General features: G+C 41.0%; 1 protein-coding gene across 3 annotated transcripts in view; it reads left to right on the forward strand.

The window, feature by feature from the left end:
* Positions 1–17,843, forward strand: part of fstl5 (follistatin-like 5) — a 132,699-nt gene extending 114,856 nt beyond the window's left edge. For all 3 annotated transcript variants that reach the window (XM_029441467.1, XM_029441468.1, XM_029441469.1), the window contains 4 exons: positions 5,489–5,638; positions 8,814–8,921; positions 10,996–11,120; positions 15,810–17,843. In XM_029441467.1, coding sequence (XP_029297327.1) covers positions 5,489–5,638; positions 8,814–8,921; positions 10,996–11,120; positions 15,810–16,512 — 1,086 coding nt within the window. In that variant the 3' untranslated portion in view covers positions 16,513–17,843. The remainder of the gene's footprint in view (positions 1–5,488; positions 5,639–8,813; positions 8,922–10,995; positions 11,121–15,809) is intronic.
* The last annotated feature ends 1,148 nt before the right edge of the window (positions 17,844–18,991 follow it).

Genomic DNA, 18,991 nt, shown 5'->3' on the forward strand with positions numbered 1-18,991 from the left:
TTAACAAATCATAAGCTTTAGCTTTCTTTCACTGGAGTATACAGCAGACTTTGAAGCTCTGGGATTGTTTTGTTTTGTATTTACAAAAATGCAATTCCTCGTCTCTGAAGCATTTTAGTGTCTTTCAGCTCATTGTTTCGTACACTGTGTGCTACCTGCTCAGCGCCAAACAGAAGGTAGAAAAGGTTTACAGCTTAACAATTATGAGCTGATTATATTATTAGTTTTTATGTTTACAAGGCTGGTACCTTATACTTTTTATCTATTGTAATCCATAAAGTGTGAGAATATGAAAAAACCATGAATGAATCCCTCAGACTTTGACCCTCTGGCTGTCTTTGCCAATCAAACATAATCGGTATCTTCTCGAATGAATCAGACACAATTAAAACACATCTTTCTTGTCCAGGACTAATGATTGATGCCTGTTAAAGAGCTGCAACACAGTTAAAGACTCCATTTAAAGCTCTATTGTATTACATCAGAAGACCAAAAGAACAGGATAAAGTAGTAAAATCGAAGTGCAAAAAGGAGCGATTAACAGTGTTGCCAGTTCTTGGCAGACATAAATCAAAAACTGTAAATTCTCCACCATGAAGCAATAAATACTTTGTCACAGTGAACTCCTGCGAGTTAACCGTTTGTGTTTTTGAATGCAAAATATGGTAATGTGTGACTCGGTTGATTTATCATTCGCTGGCCTTGACCAGCGTCCTGTTGCCTGACCTAGTAACAGCGACTGAAATCAATCATGGGCAGTCAATATAGTTTTACTGGGAGTCTAATTCTAATGCAGCCACCAGCTTATATACGAGTTACAGATGTATTTGTTTATTCATCGAGAGCACCTGCATGATGAAGACGTACAATCGGCACCATTTAACACATAGAATAACAAATAACATATGGACACTTTTTAATTAAAACTATATCTCCATATGTTGTGAACTTTAAGTAAATTAAATTGTTTTCTTGTGAAAACTTTCAATGTTGTTTTCAGCGTAGGAGGTCCACAGAGAGGCCGGTGCAAAAAGCTATTTACACAATATAGACATTTCACATTGTGAAGTTGTTTTTGTGTATGTGTTGCCTGTTAAACAGTTGCACATTTACACATCCAGCAGACACAGAGCAACATTAGCATTCATCTGGAGTCTTGTTTGTGTCCGCCTTGTGATTCCAACGTTCACTCTCACACTCTTAACGCTGTTTGTTTGTGGTCCTCACTGACTCCTGATGGAAAGATCTGGCTGAACAGTGAGTTTGTTTTCGCTGGAAACCGCTGCTGTTAATCAGTTTAAGTTGTAAAGCCAAAATAATGACCTGAAAGAAGCTAAAATGCTTTGTAGATTTGAGGGGTTCGTAATTACGAGCAACTCCTTTGATGTTACATGTGGTAAATGTTCCTATTGTTAATATAATGTAAAACTATTGATTAGTGCCGCTCTAAAGTGAGAGCCTTATTATCCGCAGGGGTCTCCTCCTGAGTAAAGCACCCGAAATAAAGCAGTTTCACTTTAAAAATCAGAGTTTCCTCAAATTGTTTCTCTAAAAACTTCAGATCCAGATGTCCTTCACCTCGTTAACACATATGGTTGCAAATGACCAAGATCTGAAAGTGCATCTTAAAAAACGTAGAGCCGTCAATTAATTCCAGCTTCTTTTAGACAACCACAAAAACGACGTTACTTTGATTAAAATTAAAGATCTCTCTGCGTTTCTCACTCAGGATAACGTAAGTACATCCTGAGTGATGTAAATGTACAGACGCAGTCAGAGGGAGTTTCACCTCTCGGAGGACTCTTCTCACCAAAACACTGTTCTTCACTAAAGCCCTTTAAGCAGCAAAACATTCAAAGCGAGTTGCTGATAGATACCTGTTAGATTTACATGTGTTCTTGAATGAACGCTTTCCCCTGAGCTGCTTTTCATCCAGGAGCCCCCGCTCTTATTGGATGGCTGTTATACATAAAGCGCTGCCATGAATGCACAACAATCAGCCAAGCGTTCCTCTGAGAGGTGTGTTTGTATTAGGATATCAATCACTGCGAGCGCTGTGATGCCAGTTCCAGTGCTGTCATGGGGGAACATTGCTATGGGAACACATGGAACTTGCGTTTTCTCCATCAGAGAGAAGCATTGATTGATTTGTTTATGTTAATCGTGCAGTCGATCCATTATTCTTAAGTACCATATAGAGTTTTTTTTACGGCGATACACACAGTAGAGCGAGAACACCGGGATGTCCAATTGTAGTGAAGTCAGTCCAGGAGGTATCTTTAGGTTTCTTCCCTCCATGTTAATTCCTATCGTGTTGCTAATGCTTTTATTAGTTAAACATAAGGAGGGTATTGTGGGTATGTATTGGCAATGTGCCATGTCAGCCTGGTCTGGGAGGAGGTTGGGTGATTGGGTCGGTTAAACAAACAGGACTTTGAGTCAGGAGTCACTTATTTCAATACATCCGGAGCTTAAATAACACAACAAACGTACTTATTTTAAGCAAAATTATGATGTTTTACTAAACCTTACCAAGAAGGTTTTGTTTGGTTTCAATTAAATCAAATTTATTTATATAGCCCAATATCACAAATTATATATTTGTCTCAGTGTGCTTTACAGACAGGTTATGACACCCTCAGTCCTTAGACCCTCTGTCCTCAGACCCTCTGTCCTTAGACCCTTAGACCCTCTGTCCTCAGACCCTCTGTCCTTAGACCCTTAGACCCTCTGTCCTCAGACCCTCTGTCCTCAGACCCTCTGTCCTTAGACCCTCTGTCCTCAGACCCTCTGTCCTTAGACCCTCGCAACGCACAAGGAAAAACTTCCTAAAAGATACCCCATAATTAAAGGGGGAAAAATGTAAGAAACCTCAGGGAGAGCAACTGAGGAGGGATCCCTCTCCCAGGACGGACAGACGTGCAATAGATGTCGTGTGTACAGGATAAACAACATAGTACAAATACAACATTTGACAGAAATTATGTTGTGTTGGAAAAGAGAAAGTTTGGATGAATCCAGGAAAATGTCAAAAAGGCTTCCCGGTGTCCAGCAGGACCAGGGCAGCAGGCGCAGCCACGATTCATTGATCCTGACGTAAACTTTATCAGTGGCAACCTGCCACATGAGACACAGAAACTCCGGGGATGATGCCCCAGATGATGAGTTAGTAACATACATTTACATAAATGCATACAGATAGAGAGGGAGAAGAAGAGAGGGAGGGGAGGAGAGAGGAAGAGAAGGAAGAGAGCAGGGAGGTGTCCCCCGGCAGTCTAAGCCTATAGCAGCATTAACTAGGAGCTGATCCAAGGGCAAACCTGAGCCAGCCCTAACTATAAGCTTTATCAAAAAGGAAAGTCTTTAGCCTCTTAAATGTGGAGAGGGTGTCTGCCTCCCGAACACAAACTGGAAGCTGGTTCCACTGGAGAGGAGCTTGATAGCTGAAGGCTCTGGCTCCCATTGTACTCTTAGAGACTCTAGGAACCACAAGTAACCCTGCAGTCTGGGAGCGTAATGCTCTAGTTAGTTTATAAGGTACTATGAGATCTTTAAGATATGCTGGAGCCTGATCATTAATTGCTTTGTAAGTCAGGAGAAGTATTTTGAATTCTATTCTGTATTTTACCGGGAGCCAGTGCAGAGCAGCTGATACAAGGAGTAATATGATCCCGTTTCCTTGTTAATTTGCACTTTCTCTCAATTATTCTTCGTCACTTTCACCAGCAGCTTTTTCTGAGCTCCTAAACTTTCCGTTTACTCAGTTTACAATAAACATCAACAAGTTGGTAAAAGCTTTTGGGGAAAATCAGTTCTAACTAATAATTTAAAATAAAATAAACTTACAAAATCAGCCTCATGTATATTTTGCTTCCTGTCAGTTAAAATGTGGTTATTAGGTGTAAAAGCTGAAATTCAAATTGAGTTATCTACCATTTGAAAAACATCTCAACATGTTGAAATATTCTGAAATCAACATCCCATCATGCTGCAAGTTTCAAGTAGATCCGATTGAGATCCTCAGAAACACAATGAAAGAGAATAAGTGTGTGTTGTTCCTCTAAAGTTCCTGTTTTTGACACTTTGGATTTTGCCATTTCTCTGTTTTCCTCCGTTTTCCTCCCCACGGATTTTGTTGATGTTGTGTCACAAATATATTAGCACTACAAATCATCCTGTGGCATAACTCGGGAGTATCACACACACACACACACACTCAAATTTGTCAAAATAGCTTTTTAAAAGTCATATTCCACGTTCACAAGTGAACAAAATATTTATCAGTTTTTTTTCCACGGTTTGTGTTGAAACAGCCGAGTATTGTACTGTTCCTGGCATGGTTCCAGTGCTGCAGAAAGTGTGGTAAAGATGAGTGAATCCATGAAACATGTATACGGTGCTCTATCTGAAGGCATTTCTATAATAAAGGGGGAAAAACATGCAGTCTTTAGAAGCTGTGAGTCACTACATGAATCACATACATGATGTGCTCCCACACACATTCAGACATATGCAACACACAAACACAGGAAGGATTACAGCCGCCTCCGTTCACACCCTCAACTGGGCGTCAGATGTTCGATTTGTCACCTCTTAAGGTGCATTAAATAAGATATTTAGAGCCGAGTAACACACGATGACCACGGTGTGAACTGCAGGGGTTTCACAGGGTTCAATAGCAATGACTCAACCATTACTTCAGCCAGGCTTTCCCAACATGTTTCAGATCTAAAACTCTGACGCATGGTGATTCAACTGGACACTGACAGAAATTGAAAACCTTATGAAGCCAAAAATGCCAAAGCGCTGTGATTGTTTTAGCATTCTGCTTGAAACGAGCTCTCTACTAAATGTTATTGTTGCATGTCTGCCCAAATTAAGCTCATTTTCAACAGATAAACACAGAACACAGCATGAGTGAACTGGAGATGAGGTTGATTCTGTCAGAGATGCTAATGCACCCCCTCATTCCTGATGGAGTCCAACGATGTTCATATTAAACCTGATGCCCCTCTAAGTGAGAGAAGTTGGCCGGTGGGAAGGCACCTGATTTCTTCTGTCCACACTGAAGCTTCTCATTCATCCTTGCTGGCCAGCAGCTCGCTACATCGTGCCACAGAGCCTGGAGTGCCAGGGGGGGAGGGAAGGGAAGGGAGGGAAGCTCCAGAGACAGAAGGCCAGTTAAGGTTCCTGTTGGCCAGGAAGGCGTGCGCTGCCAGGACAGAAAGCAGTGGATTATGTATAGACAAATGGAAGCGATTACAGAGATTTTTCAGGACCTTGCAAAGCTCATTTATCTAAGTTGCCAAGATGACACGACTCACATCAGCACAGGAGATAAGACTGCAAGTAGTAAACAACACAGAATAACGTCTGCTTGAAGATAATTGTTTTTTAATGAGACGTGTTTCCCTGTGATATGAAAAACAATTAGTTGACCGAGGATGTGTGTGTGTGTGTGTGTGTGTGTGCTTTTGTTTTCTTCCAGGAGGAGGTGTGCCCCACCTCACCAGGAGAGGAGGTTCAGAGGTGTGTGTGGTCATCGGCGGTCAACATCAAGGACAAGTTTATTTATGTGACACAGCCGACGTTGGATCGAGTGCTCATAGTTGACATCCAGTCGCAGAAGGCTGTCCAGGTACTTTTCAGGATAAATTGGAAATCCAGGTTCATGTCAGTTTTGTGAGCACCTTGCAACATCGTTTGATGATGGAGGAGTTAACAATTTTACAGAGAAGGGAAAGAAATAGAAAATCTATCCTGTTCTGTAAAAGTTAAAGTAAAAAAACCTCAAGGTTGCAGGAGTTAAGTGCCCCCCCCCTTATTTTTGTTATTCTTACAGTTAAACCAAAAACTCCCAAATTGATTGAACACATATATTCTTTAATAAATCATTACTTCATATTTTCTATGACTGATTTTGACATGTTTTTCACGTCCTCTTTGACGAAGGATTAATTCTGATACAATACATCGTCCTTCATCCAGAAACTCAATTATTTGTGAGCGTTGGTCTGCATTTTCAAACTTTTACCACTTTTTAAGTGCATGGGGAACTTCATCCTGTCTGGAAACAGCTTGTACATTAGATATGCCTGCACTTAAAATATTCTACTTGAGTAATAATTTAGTAGCATACTAATACACAAGAGTGAGTGCTGTGGTGTGCACTGGCCCTGGTGAGCTTCAGATGTATGTTGGCAGGAAGCCGAATGCAACACAAGTTTGACAGGTGGTTGACTCCGAAGGACACACATCGATATAAACTCAAATTTTCTATCAGTACCTGCTGATCAGAGGCTCAAAAGTTCACAGAAGTCACAATGTTGTTAAACCCAATAATTGGTCAATCCTTAGCACCGCCTCTTTTCCTTAATGCACCAATAACAGCTGCGCTAAGCATGGACGTTGGTCCTCTAGCTGCTCGGATGCTTCATCTGCCTCGTGCTGACAGTATAAGTAACAAATAGCGGACACATTGTTCAAAGATTATTCTGAATCTGTGGACTTATTCCATTTCTAAAGCAAAAAACTAAACGAGTTAAATGTCAAGTGTCGTAAACTGTAGAACGGAGACGTCCTCTCAAATCACTGATCTGTTCAAAGTTAACATTAAAAGTCACATTTACATGTAAATAGCTTTGTATTGCCAATGTGTGAACGCATTGAAATGTACCGCAAAAACTGACTATAAAATAAAGCAACAGCATCTGATTCAGGGTTGAGTTTAGGTTACACAATCTGCTTTGTGGTTTGCAAAATGCCCATAATCTCAAACCTCTAAAAGCAATGTAGAAAACATTCAGCGAGACCGAAGCTTTTAGCCTGTTTAGCAAGTTTAAATGACAAATGTCTCACTAGTTCTGAATCAAGACCTCCAGGACTTGGATGAAGTACCTTGTGATAAATAAAGTAAGAAGGTTTACACCCGTTATTCTAATCTGTCAGCTACATTTAATCTACATTTCATATCTTTCGCTGCAGGTTGTGAACATGAACCAGGCTGTCGCTCAAACCTGTTTCTGCCTTCTCGGTTCATTATTTTAGTTTTAATTATGTTTAATTTGAGTACCTTGCAAATGTTGAAAACTAAAACCTAATTAGATTTGTATGGAATCATTTAAAAAGCCTAACCAACAATGTGTTGGATCTTTCCAGCTGACAACGTGTTTAAGGTTTCCCCTTCGGCCGAGCATCGATCCAAAGTGCTGCTTCTCCAGCTCTGTTAGTTCACCTGCTCACTTCTGACCCGACCCATCTCATACTTTACTGCTGCAGTCGAGACCTGCACTTAACCGCCACAGTGATGTGATGACCAAGTAACCCGGAGACCCACCGATACTCTCACCTGGCAACCCTTCATAGATATTTTAACAACTGCAGTTTCCTCTGTGATGGAGGCAATTCCTCTAACACTCCGCCGCCTTGCAGCACCATTTATTTTCCTGAGGGAATTACATTTCTACCTCTCAGTCTGAAGCATATTTCCTACATGACAACATTCAGCACATTTCTAGTGAGCAGTTAAATTATCGGTGTCAGTGGGCTTTTGGGTGCGTCAGGTTAATCCAGGGCTGCTCAGATCCCTGCAGCGTGACACCGTGATGGCTGTTCACAGCTCGCCCAGCCTCTCAGGGACCTGCCGGTAAACAGGTCGTTGTCCCAGAGACTGTCACAAGCTCATTATTCAGCCGCCTGGAGGTTTAGCTTCATTGCATTATATTAGCAGTGGTTAATTAACCACCTGAACCCGCCTCTCGTCTCGAATAGTAAGAGAGACACGAGTTCTGCTTTTCCAGTTCCCGCTTTTGCTTCTCATTGAATTATTAATATGATTGACGTGCGTAAAGTCGTAATAATGAGCAAATTGTATTTTGAAATTTGTAACCAATTAAATGCTCGGTGAAGACTTTTTAATGAGCAGATTGTATTTTGCATGTGATTACCAATTATCTGCAAAGTGCACACGGGTAAACGTTTGACGGCGCTGCAACATTCCTCCGCGCTTCATCTCCAACAGATCCTAAAGTTGCACCAACATATTGGCTGAGGATGTTGATAATCAGCCGGAAACAAGTTGTTAGTCGAGAGAAAGAAACGTGAACACCTGTTTTCTCCGATGACTGCATGCTCAGAGATTAGTTGGGATTCAACAGATCTCCTCATCTTATGTGCATAACCCTCTCAGGAGGGATGTTTACTCTCTCAGTGATACAACATATGTTTTGCCTAAGTAAACAATACTATTAGGACTGCATGGCAAGAAAGTGAGTCAAAGGGGGATTGAGGGAATACAGTGTGGGTTGCAATAATTTTCCTTTAAAAAAAGATGATTGCTTTTCCTTGCCGTTGTGCAGGCTGTGCTCCCCTGTGATTTCCCCGTTCCCTTTGAGCCGTCTGTCTGCACTCAGGTGGACATAATGCACGAGGAGTGCTTTTCTGTCACATGCGACTCATCTATTGTTCTGACTTGGAATATGGCTGCCGTGTGTCAGAGAACGGATAAAGACTGAAAGCCATTACTTCAGTGTGGTAAAGCAATTGTGTCTGTCACCACTTGATTTGAAATGCAGCTCAACACCAAAAACACCGTATACATAAAGAGCACACCTCCGCACCGCCTTGTTAAAAGAAGCCTTGCTCCTGTCAACCCCTGATGCATTAGTCTTCAGGAAAACTTTCCAAACGCATTACCGCTGCACATCAAAGAAAGATCTCTTCAAAAGCAAAGTCTAGATTGCCTTGAATTGTTATTCTGTGGCCCTGCTGTCTTTAAAGGCTCAGTTTGATTTGATTGTGCGTCCCCCCTCCAGACTGTCAGCACCGACCCGTATCCTGTGAAGCTTCACTATGACAAATCTCACGACCAGTTGTGGCTGCTCAGCTGGGGGGACATGGAGAAGAACTTCCCCACTCTCCAGGTGAGTCCACAGCGTACTGTTTAATCCTCTGCAGAGTTGTATCCCTGTGACGTGGTAGAAAGGCAGATAATGAGACAGTCAGGAGTTGATCGAAGATTAGCAAGAGGCCAGATTATGTTCTTGTGTCCTCTGAATGTCTTGTCAAATATGGATTATTCTCGATTGATCAAATGTCCAATCTTCAAATTGGTCATTGTGTCTGTTTAAAAACCTAAAGAAATTCCATTTACAATGATAAAAGCAAAATATACTCACGTTTAAGAGCAAGTTTGATCAGTTCACACTTATAGACTTTATTCCACCTCCAACAAGCAAAGAACTTTTTCATAGCAACTCACGTCCAGTTTATTATAAATAACCATATAATCAGTCTCAGCATTACGACTAATTAAATGTCCTTTTCTTTCTGTTTTTCCGATATGACATGAACTCTGCATTAATCACTTGCCGCCTCGCTGCCATTTTCAATTATTGATTTGTTTGCGTTGCCTGATGAGAGGCAATTAATAGTCACTTACATGCAGCGTGCAAGTGACACATTTTCAATTGTTTTGGCTCAGAATTGCAGCACATTTCATTTAAGATAAAAGCAATGACTATGACATATATATATATATATATATATATCTATATATATATATATATATATATATATATATATATATATATATATATATATATATCTATATATATATATATATATATCTATCTATATATATATATATATATATATATATATATATATATATATATATATATATATATATATATATGATAATATATCAGCTGATAACTTCATTCTTTTGCAAGCAAACTTTACTCTGCTGTCTCTTAATTATTGCAATTGCATATTTTGGTTTTGTGTGCTGCAATGTCATGTTACTCATCAGCTGACTTGTATTGAAATTATAGTGATGTGTTAAGGAGGAGCCTTAATGAAGGCTGGGTAACAAACACTGAGGGTCCCACAACAACGGCTCGCATGGTAAATGTAGTATAATGTGCTTTTCCATCAGTCCAACAGTCATTATGCTTAACTCTGCGTCGCTCTTTTTGAACAGGAAGGACGTTTTCAGACTCTGATGTATTCCAGTCATTTCTTCTTTACTGCACTTGTGAAGAATGTTAAGATACAAAACTCAAAACTTCCTGATGTGTTATTGACTGTAACACCTGCCTGTAAACATGTTTAACGTGAACATTGTGGAGGAAGTGTTGACAAGACTTTAGTTTTACTGATGCAATAAGTGCCGTGTAATGAACTTTATACTGAATTAAGAAAACAGGGAGGAAGGTTTGATTTAGCTTTAACTAGGGCAATTAGAAATATAGGTTCTCTCTAAATAAAGGATCATTTAGGACTTCTGCAATAAGCTCGTACATATATATATATATATATATGTATGCAGTGCAGGAGTCGTCTCTTATATGTGATCCCTTCGTGTTTCAGCAGGGCGATGAAAGCGTTCCCTTAATATGGACGCACCCTCACATTGAATGACAGCATCATTACTGTTTGAGTCACCGTCCAAATACTAACAGACACTATCTGTCACCATGACACAAATAGAATCAATAAATATGTAATGAAATGGTAATTTATTTTAAAAAGCATCTTTTCTTTCCTCTGAGGGTCATCTTGATTCAGCTCCAGTGCTTTTCACTTGCTTGAAAATGCTGCTTTTCATCGCCCGCACAGACACTCATAATGCGGGGTTTGGTCTGTGGAAATGTGCTTTGTGCTTTGTGGCACAATCAAAGCAAACCCTGCCTACACACAAGCACATGTCTGCACGCTCCTGTGCATGCACAAGTGTTATTTAGACACCGGTGACGACGGCACACATCACCTCCCACTTTGAAGCTGCAACATCTCAGGATAAGATAATAAATGGACATTTCTTATAAGGAAGGAAACTCTGACTTTACATGACAAATAAACACAGTTACAAGTATTACTCTCCTTTTTGGTTATAAGCTACAGATAAGTGCGAGTTACAGAAAGCAGCAGCACTGAGTGCATTCATCACGCTCATATTTAACACCCACCTCCTTCTTCGTTGGTGTTCACCAGGTGATCAATCAGGCCAGCGGAAGAGTCTCCCACCACACGGTTCACACACAGCCGGTTGGCAGACGCTTCGACAGGGTGGACGACTTCTTCATTCCCGCCTCCAGCCTCATCATTAACCACATCAGGTGCGTCCAGTAGGATCCAAGAGCACCCCTAATGCAAATTGATTTGCAAATTACATTCGCCCCATCGGCATTTCATTCAATTTTTTCTCCTAGACTCAATACTGTGATAATGATTTGGACGGGCATTGTGTGTGTGTGTGTGTGTGTGTGTGTGTGTGTGTGTGTGTGTGTGTGTGTGTGTGTGTGTGTGTGTGTGTGTGTGTGTGTGTGTGTGTGTGTGTGTGTGTGTGTGTGTGTGTTCGTCTGTTACGGCGTTAATGGGAGTTTTTTGGAGAAAGGCCCGGTGGTCATCTGTGCTGCAGAGACCGTGACCAATCACCTGAAATACATCTAAAAATAAACGCTCGTTACATCAGCTGTGGAATTAAATTTTAATATCTGAATTCATAAATCCAGAAGCCAATTAACAACATCTGACGAGATGAGTCTTGTAATTAAGACGGGTGACACAAACACCGGTCATAGGAAATGTCCTTGATTTAAAAAGAAGAGGAAGTTAATGCTTGAACGCAGACGATAAGCTCGAGAGAGACATCACAGAAACAAAAGCTGTTTCTGACGTGCTGCTGCTTTCAGAACCATTTCCCCAAATACGAACACACACAGTGTCGGGTGACTTTTAGCTAAACACGCCACATGTAAAGCGTAAAGTTATTTCTGAAGCTCAACATGAATAATGCCTTTATATTGTGGTATGTATTCATGTACCTGGCAGACTGGACCTCAGTCCCTCTGTAGCGGGTCTTGAGGATCTGTTAATGTGCTCAGTGTTGGAGCATATTGCTTTCACCAGCTGTGTTTCTTAAACAAAGGTAGGCAGTGTAATTATGTTGCTTAGCACCCAGACCTGTAAGTACATGCAGGTTTGAGTGTGCTCCTTCTTTAACTCGACGCACACAGTTGTTATGCACTGAAACGGAATCATCTCCCATGTTTACAGCCGCTGACATTTTGTATTTGACAATATCTGAGACGAATCAGAGACACATCGATTGGATCTCAGTGCTGAAGTTCCCAGAATCTGCTTCTTCTCCAGGAACGGTAATCACAGAAGTCACTAGTGCACTTGGTCTAGGGTTACTTATTTATGTTTCACAATCAAATAATAATATTTAGCCAGAAGGGGACGACATCTGAGTTTCCCAACAGCGAGGCTCGGACGTGCCGCTGTGGTGTTCACACTCAGGCTTCACTTGGACACAGAAAAGCTCCCAAACGTTTGACTAATGTCACCGAGAAGCCAGAAACAAGCAGGAGGTCTGGAGGCTTTCAGGATGTTAACGGTCCCCCGGAGAGCAGGAGGCAGCGGTCCAGTGTGGGTTTGCTGGCTCGGCTATAGTTAGACCCAATGAGACCTGCAGGAAACATCTTCCCAGTGTGCTCTTTACCAACTGGTGGCTCATAATTTCTGAAGCGCTTAAAAATAAGCTTACAGCATGTTTCTGCCACTGCCAGGTCCGCTTATTATGAATGTGAATCATCTGAACAAATACCTTCACATTGTGTAACGGCCTGGCAGCTGATGCGTTCACCTTTACAGACAATACAGCAAAACTTTATTGATATTAGTTTTCTGTAACAGGAAGACTTTGTCATTTTTAAGGCTACTAACAACAATTGTGATACTTAAAACAGACGATTATGGCAGTAAAATAGTTGTTATAACAGCTCAAAACATTCATTTTATAGCAAATTCTGACTTTTGAGAAGCTAGAACCATCAAAGAGCATTTATACTTGTAAAATAACTTACTAACTAATCAAATCTTCATTACATCTCTAACCTTCATTATCAATTAGTCTGATGATTTGTTTAGTGAGAAAATAGTTTTAAAGAAAGATTGCATGTCATAAGTTCCCAGAACACAAAGTGACATCTTCATATTGATCCAGAAATGTGACTTTTACAATTACAGAAGAAAGAAAAATACGAAACGATGACTTTCTTAATGCCTTTTTTTAAGCTTGAGAATAATTTCCTGTGGATTAACTGATTCATGGAGCACTTGAAATGTTGATATAGTAACAGACCAAATGTTTCGTTGTTGCTTTACTCAACCCAAACTGATGTTATAATTTAAGAAATGTGAACGGAAACATTGAAAAGCCTCAAAGTCTCTACTAAGTGTTGTGTTTATAAATAATAATCGTATATTTCCCTGTACTTTAGTGTTTCTAATGTGTTGTCCACATGTCAGTGAAGCTTTATTCAGACAAACGTGTCTACATCTACTGAAGCAGAGACGCTGCTGGCTCCGTGTCCTCTGGGTTTGTTACAGTGGTATACAAGTACAGTTGAAGTACACAAAGAGCTTCAGGTGTATTTGTGGGTGTTTGTGGCAGAACTCAAAAGTTCGACTAAACTGCTGCCTTGTGGCACAGATTGTTTTTTATTTGATCTTGTACCCAGACAGCCATTTGTCTGTTGACAGGAACGCAGCATTGATTAGTCGATTTAGCAACGTGTGTATGTGTGTGTGTGCAGCAGACATATATTCAGCAACTTCCGGGTATTGTTTAATGACTCGAGGATTCCCTAAGCTGCTACTATAAAGTGAGCAAGAACTTCTGGGGGCTGTCATCCATTAAAACCATCGACATTACAGTCAGGCGACTCTGCATGTCAGCAAAAAACCCTGTTATTTCTTATTGTTACCCGCATACAGTCCCTGCAGCTCAGGCCGCCTGCACCTATTTTTCCTCCTGGTTTGTTGCAGAACAAGCCGGCGAGATGTTGATTTGTTGTTTTCGCGCTGGGAGATGGCTGAGCAAGAATTGCTGTGTTGCACATATGTTTTGCTGTTCTGGTCCCTGTTTATAAACGCTGCCCTCAGGAGCTTTAAGAGCTGCAGAGCAAAGTGTTCGTATTGACATGAAGATGGAGCTTTAGTCCAACATAACCGTGTTGTTCAGAACCAGGAAGAATCTTTAATGCATTAATCATTGATACAAATGACAAACAGCAGCTGTCAGTTTGGCTGAGAGCAATCTGGGTCTGTCAACGAAGCAACCCAGCTGTGTTCACATCAGAGCGAGTCCAAACAATGTCTGATTATTCATTTATAAAACAGGGAAACACATCTTCCTGTTGGTGAGAATAATGTTTTCATTGCAGTATAAATGCACCATTGACCTTTTATCTTCTGAGCATGTTGCCAAAATATCCCAGTGTGTGTGTCCTACCCATTGATCTGTCACAACAGATTAAATACAGTCCGCAGCAGAGACATGTCAGTGTGTGACAGGCACAGCGGTAATATCGGTCTGTAAATCATCAGGGGATGAAACAAACAAACTGTTTTACTTTTAAACGGCACAGGACATTTGAAAGTATATATGTTGCTTGTTTTTTAAATACAGGTGGGACGAATTATGATCAAGAACCTGAGTGTCGTTGTGCGATATAAATTAAATGTATTATTAGTGTCAGAGCGCTTCCTTTGACTTTAATCTAACAAACAGCCCAAGACGTTCCACCTCCCACCTGTAGGAGCTGGGTGAAGGGAATCCTTTAAAACATGTATTTAGCCGCTTTAAAATGAGATTTAATCTGTTAATAAGTCTTAAAAAGATCAAATAAATGTACACAAATACTAAAACTACTCCAATATTGTTAAAACAAGCTAAGAAATTGGACTTAATCCGAAACAATACCTGCCCGTCATTACACTGAAAGACTTTATTTTGTCCTAATGACCTCAGAGCTCCCGTCTGGACCCGCTGGTCCGACCGATCTCTGGATCATTGATTCCTCCGCACGGAGAATAATGTGACTTTCAAACAACAATGTTCTGTTCGCAGGTACAGACGGCTTTGTGTTTAAATGGCTTGAAAGATGATGAATGACGGCGAGATTGAAGTGGCTGTCAGCATCGATCAGCTGCTATTCACATTTAATTGAGGCCTGTCAGCTCTTTGCATATCACACGTCGACTTGTGCAGCTGTTAAAAAGTAGAAAGTAGTGCGTCATTGAGATTCTTTGAGGTTTTGTAATGAATAATATTTCCACTGATGGCCACATATAAAACTGATATAATTCTATTAGAGGGGAGATGATGCTAGAGGCCAGTGTTAGTACTTTATTGGCATCTTTAAACAATAATTCTTCAACCTTTCTTTAAAACTTAAGCCAGTCTGAAGATTATTATGACTTCAACATGTGGATTGTTCTTAATGACGTTACCACACGCTGCTACAAAATCAATCACCGTTCTTTACTCGCCCATTCCTGCAAAAATAGATTTTCAGACACAATTCATGATGGAATTACTTTTACTTAGTATTTATAAGATCATTTAGCAGGTTTAATGTTCATCATCTTAGTTTAGCACTAAACAGAAGATATCTAAATGACTGGAGGGATTTTAGTCATGAAACTGAGGCAGATGAATGTCTGCACCAAATGTCACGACAATCCCTCCAACAGTTGTCAGGACATTTCAACAGAAGTGGTGGCGCTGAAAGTCATTTCAACCTGCTGGTTGCGCTACATTTAAAGTTGGATCGTAACAAAACTCTTCCGAGAATCTGCAAAGCATCGGATGACTATCCGTCTAAAGGTTGTTGAGATATTTCAGTGGAGGACCGACTACAGAGCAACGCCGCTCACACGACTTACATCTTTCATAATTTAGGGTTCACAAGAAGTCAAAATGTTGTATTGATTCTCTGTTTCTCTCTGGTCTACAGATTTGGCCTCATCCTTCACAGAAATGAGCCGGTCCTCCACAAGATTGACCTGGAGACAACATCCTATGTGAAAAACATCAGTTTACGGGAGTATAACTGCATCCCCAAGTCTGTAGCGTACACCCATCTCGGCGGTTACTACTTTGTCAACTGCAGGCCGGACTCCACCGGCGCCTCGCAGCCGCAGCTCGTGTTGGACAGTGTAACAGATAGCCTGATCGGACAAAACCGCGACGTCACCGGCACTCCCTACGTGTCTCCAGACGGCCACTACTTGGTCTCTGTCGACGACGGCGACGGCCTGATGAGGATCCAGGTGATCTCAGAGCGGGGCGAGATCCAGGAGCCCTTTGACATCCACACCAACCTCCACCTGTCTGACCTGGCCTTCCAGCGCTCCTTCACGGAGGTCCACCAGTACAACGTGTTCGGCAGCTCCGGCCGTCAAACTGACGCTCTGTTTGTGGAGCTGAGCACCGGCAAAGTGAAGATGATCAAGAGCTTGAAAGAGGCAACCAAGACGTTCGAGTGGCCGTGGAGCAGTAGGAACAGGGTGATGGCGGGCAGCGGTCTGTTCGGACAGTACCTCATGACCCCGTCCAGAGAGTCCCTCTTCATCCTGGACGGACGGCTCAACAAGCTCAACTGCGAGATCACCGACGTCCTCAAAGGCAACGCGGTGGTGTGGGTCGGGGACTCTTAGGTCGTAACGTCGAGACCCAGTGGGCTTTCTCTTCCTCAACGGTACTGTTGCACTGAATTCTGTTGCAGATTTTTTCATTTTGTGGGAACGCGATAGTGAATACCACAGATTCAGAAACCAAATTGACCATTTGTAAGTCCATTGGATGAGACTGTCATCCAAAACAAAAAAAAGAAAACACAAGTGAGGGAGTAAATTAATAATCTGGTGCTTCACTTTAAGTCAACGTGAAGTTGCTTGCTGGTAATGTCTTTCAGGAAAATTGGTATGAATCCGTAAATATGTGCAACTTTGCATCATTATTCACAATCGGTTGTTCAGTGTGTGGGAATGCTGTAGATAATCTCTAAACACTAATATTTAAGTGAATTGGCAGAAATAGATATATATACTGTATATGTCCGGATTAACTCTTGTAATTTTAGTTTTCCCATCCCCAACTTTTTCCTGTGCCTTCAAGGAAAGTTCCCCTCCATCAGAGGAATTAGCGTAATTATTCCCCGTGTGACTGCGCCTCCTCCTTTGACCCCCCCCCCCCCTTCATTCGCGGTGAGCGTGGTTCTTCACAAATCCACCGCTCTCGTCCAAAAGCAGCCGAGCACCAGTCTAATTAAAAAGGAGCCCTCGCTGTGATCCCATCCCGTTTGAAGTGGCGACTGAGTGGTCATTACGCTCCGTGACCTTTAATCCGAAATTTATAACCAGCGTTGGAAGGTGAGATAGAGCACTGGTGTGTGGGAAGAGAATCACAACTTTAATATCCCTGGACCAAAAGAAGGGAACTGTTGAATACATGGGGGGGGGGGGGGGGGGGGGTAGTTGTGTTGTGTAGAGGGTCTTTGGATACGGTCTGAATGCTCCTGCGTAGAGTCAATGAAACCGTTTCCTAGCTGGACACATTTCTATGCATTTTCACCCGAGCACTCTGACACGATGGGCGACCGTATCTCAAATTTAGTAAGGACTTTTGACGTGTACAGATTATATAAAGTCATTCTGTCTTTCCCGTTTAATCTTACTCGTATCTTTTGGTTGAGTTACCCCGTCACATGTTGTTTTCCAAACCTTTAAACTTGACTGTACTGCTGATGACCTTTTCTCTATGTTCTCTGTACATAGCGGCGGACTGCGGGTCCATTAGTTTCCCACGTCATGTACAGATTCTGTTCTTAATCAACACACAGCTGTCATTATCAACATCTTGTGATCACACTCACTGCTTTCACCTCCACATAGCCACGTTGTATGTTCCTTCACGTGATTGTTATTTATATAGAGAAAACACGCTTGTCATTTTACCCAACAATAAAAACTAGACCATGAAAACACAAGTGTAATATTGTCTCTTTTCCTCCTTAAATGCTTTGAAAAACAAGTTTCCTTTAGGAGTTGACGCAGCCTGTTGCCAATTAGTATGCCACAAGATCAAGGTCAAGACTCGTGTTGTCCCTCAGGGTATATTTATCTTGCAGGAAGAGGCAGTATGCCGTATAATTAACAAACAAACGTTAGACATGAAGATCTGTGAACTGAACCGTCAGTTTATATTAAACACTAAAATAATTTACATTTTCTTTGATTGTCACGAACATGATTAAAGATACACTTATATAATTATTATTTGATGCATTAAAACTATAAGCTGAGGACATTTGAGGAGTTCAAGGTGCTTCTAAACTCACCTGCCGCTGTCGTCAGAAATGGAAACAACAAGTATTTCAGATCCTTATAAGAGCAGCTTCCACTGTACGTCATGAAAAACTAATAACAATCAAAGAAAAGTTTCAGTCAGTTTAGTATAAGTTGTGACACATTTAAACTACATTTTTTACGTAAATACACATCCTTGAAAGACAAATTCAGTCCATCATAAATGAAATGTTATTTTCCTCTCAAGGATTTGTGTTCATTCAACATGTTTATTTCAACCAAAGCGACTAACACCGTCAGACGGTGTGTTATTTTGCCCTCTGGTTTTATTCATCTTAAAAAAGTGTGTGTCTGCAGGTTGTGTCAGGTGTTTTGGATAAAAGGATCCTCCAAACTGCACAAGGCTGCACACTTATCTTTGAAATCCACGTGGAGAGGTACTTCCATCTGAACAACTCGTACATCAGATAAGCCTTTCTACAGCGATAATGAAAACCTGCTGCATTCAAACACGTGTGACAAAAAAAGAGTCGTGTCCTCTCCGCTCGTGTCGCTGCGGAGAATAAAAGGTATTGTTGAATCTGTCGCAATATTCCGACCGCCAGTGAAAAACACATTTATTACATTTATAATGATATATATATATATTTAAAAAGTAGACATTTGTGAAAAATAGAGCAAAATAAGACGTTGTGCGGTATTATTAGTGTCGTTGTCCAACGATAATCAGGAACTTTCTGTAATATAGTTTATTATTCAATTGGTAAATGTTGTGGTCACAAAATAACTAAATTATAATAATAAATTAAAGGATCCTTATCACAAAAAA

Source organism: Cottoperca gobio, chromosome 10 (genome assembly GCF_900634415.1).
Source record: "Cottoperca gobio chromosome 10, fCotGob3.1, whole genome shotgun sequence".
NCBI classification, from domain to species: Eukaryota; Metazoa; Chordata; class Actinopteri; order Perciformes; family Bovichtidae; genus Cottoperca; species Cottoperca gobio.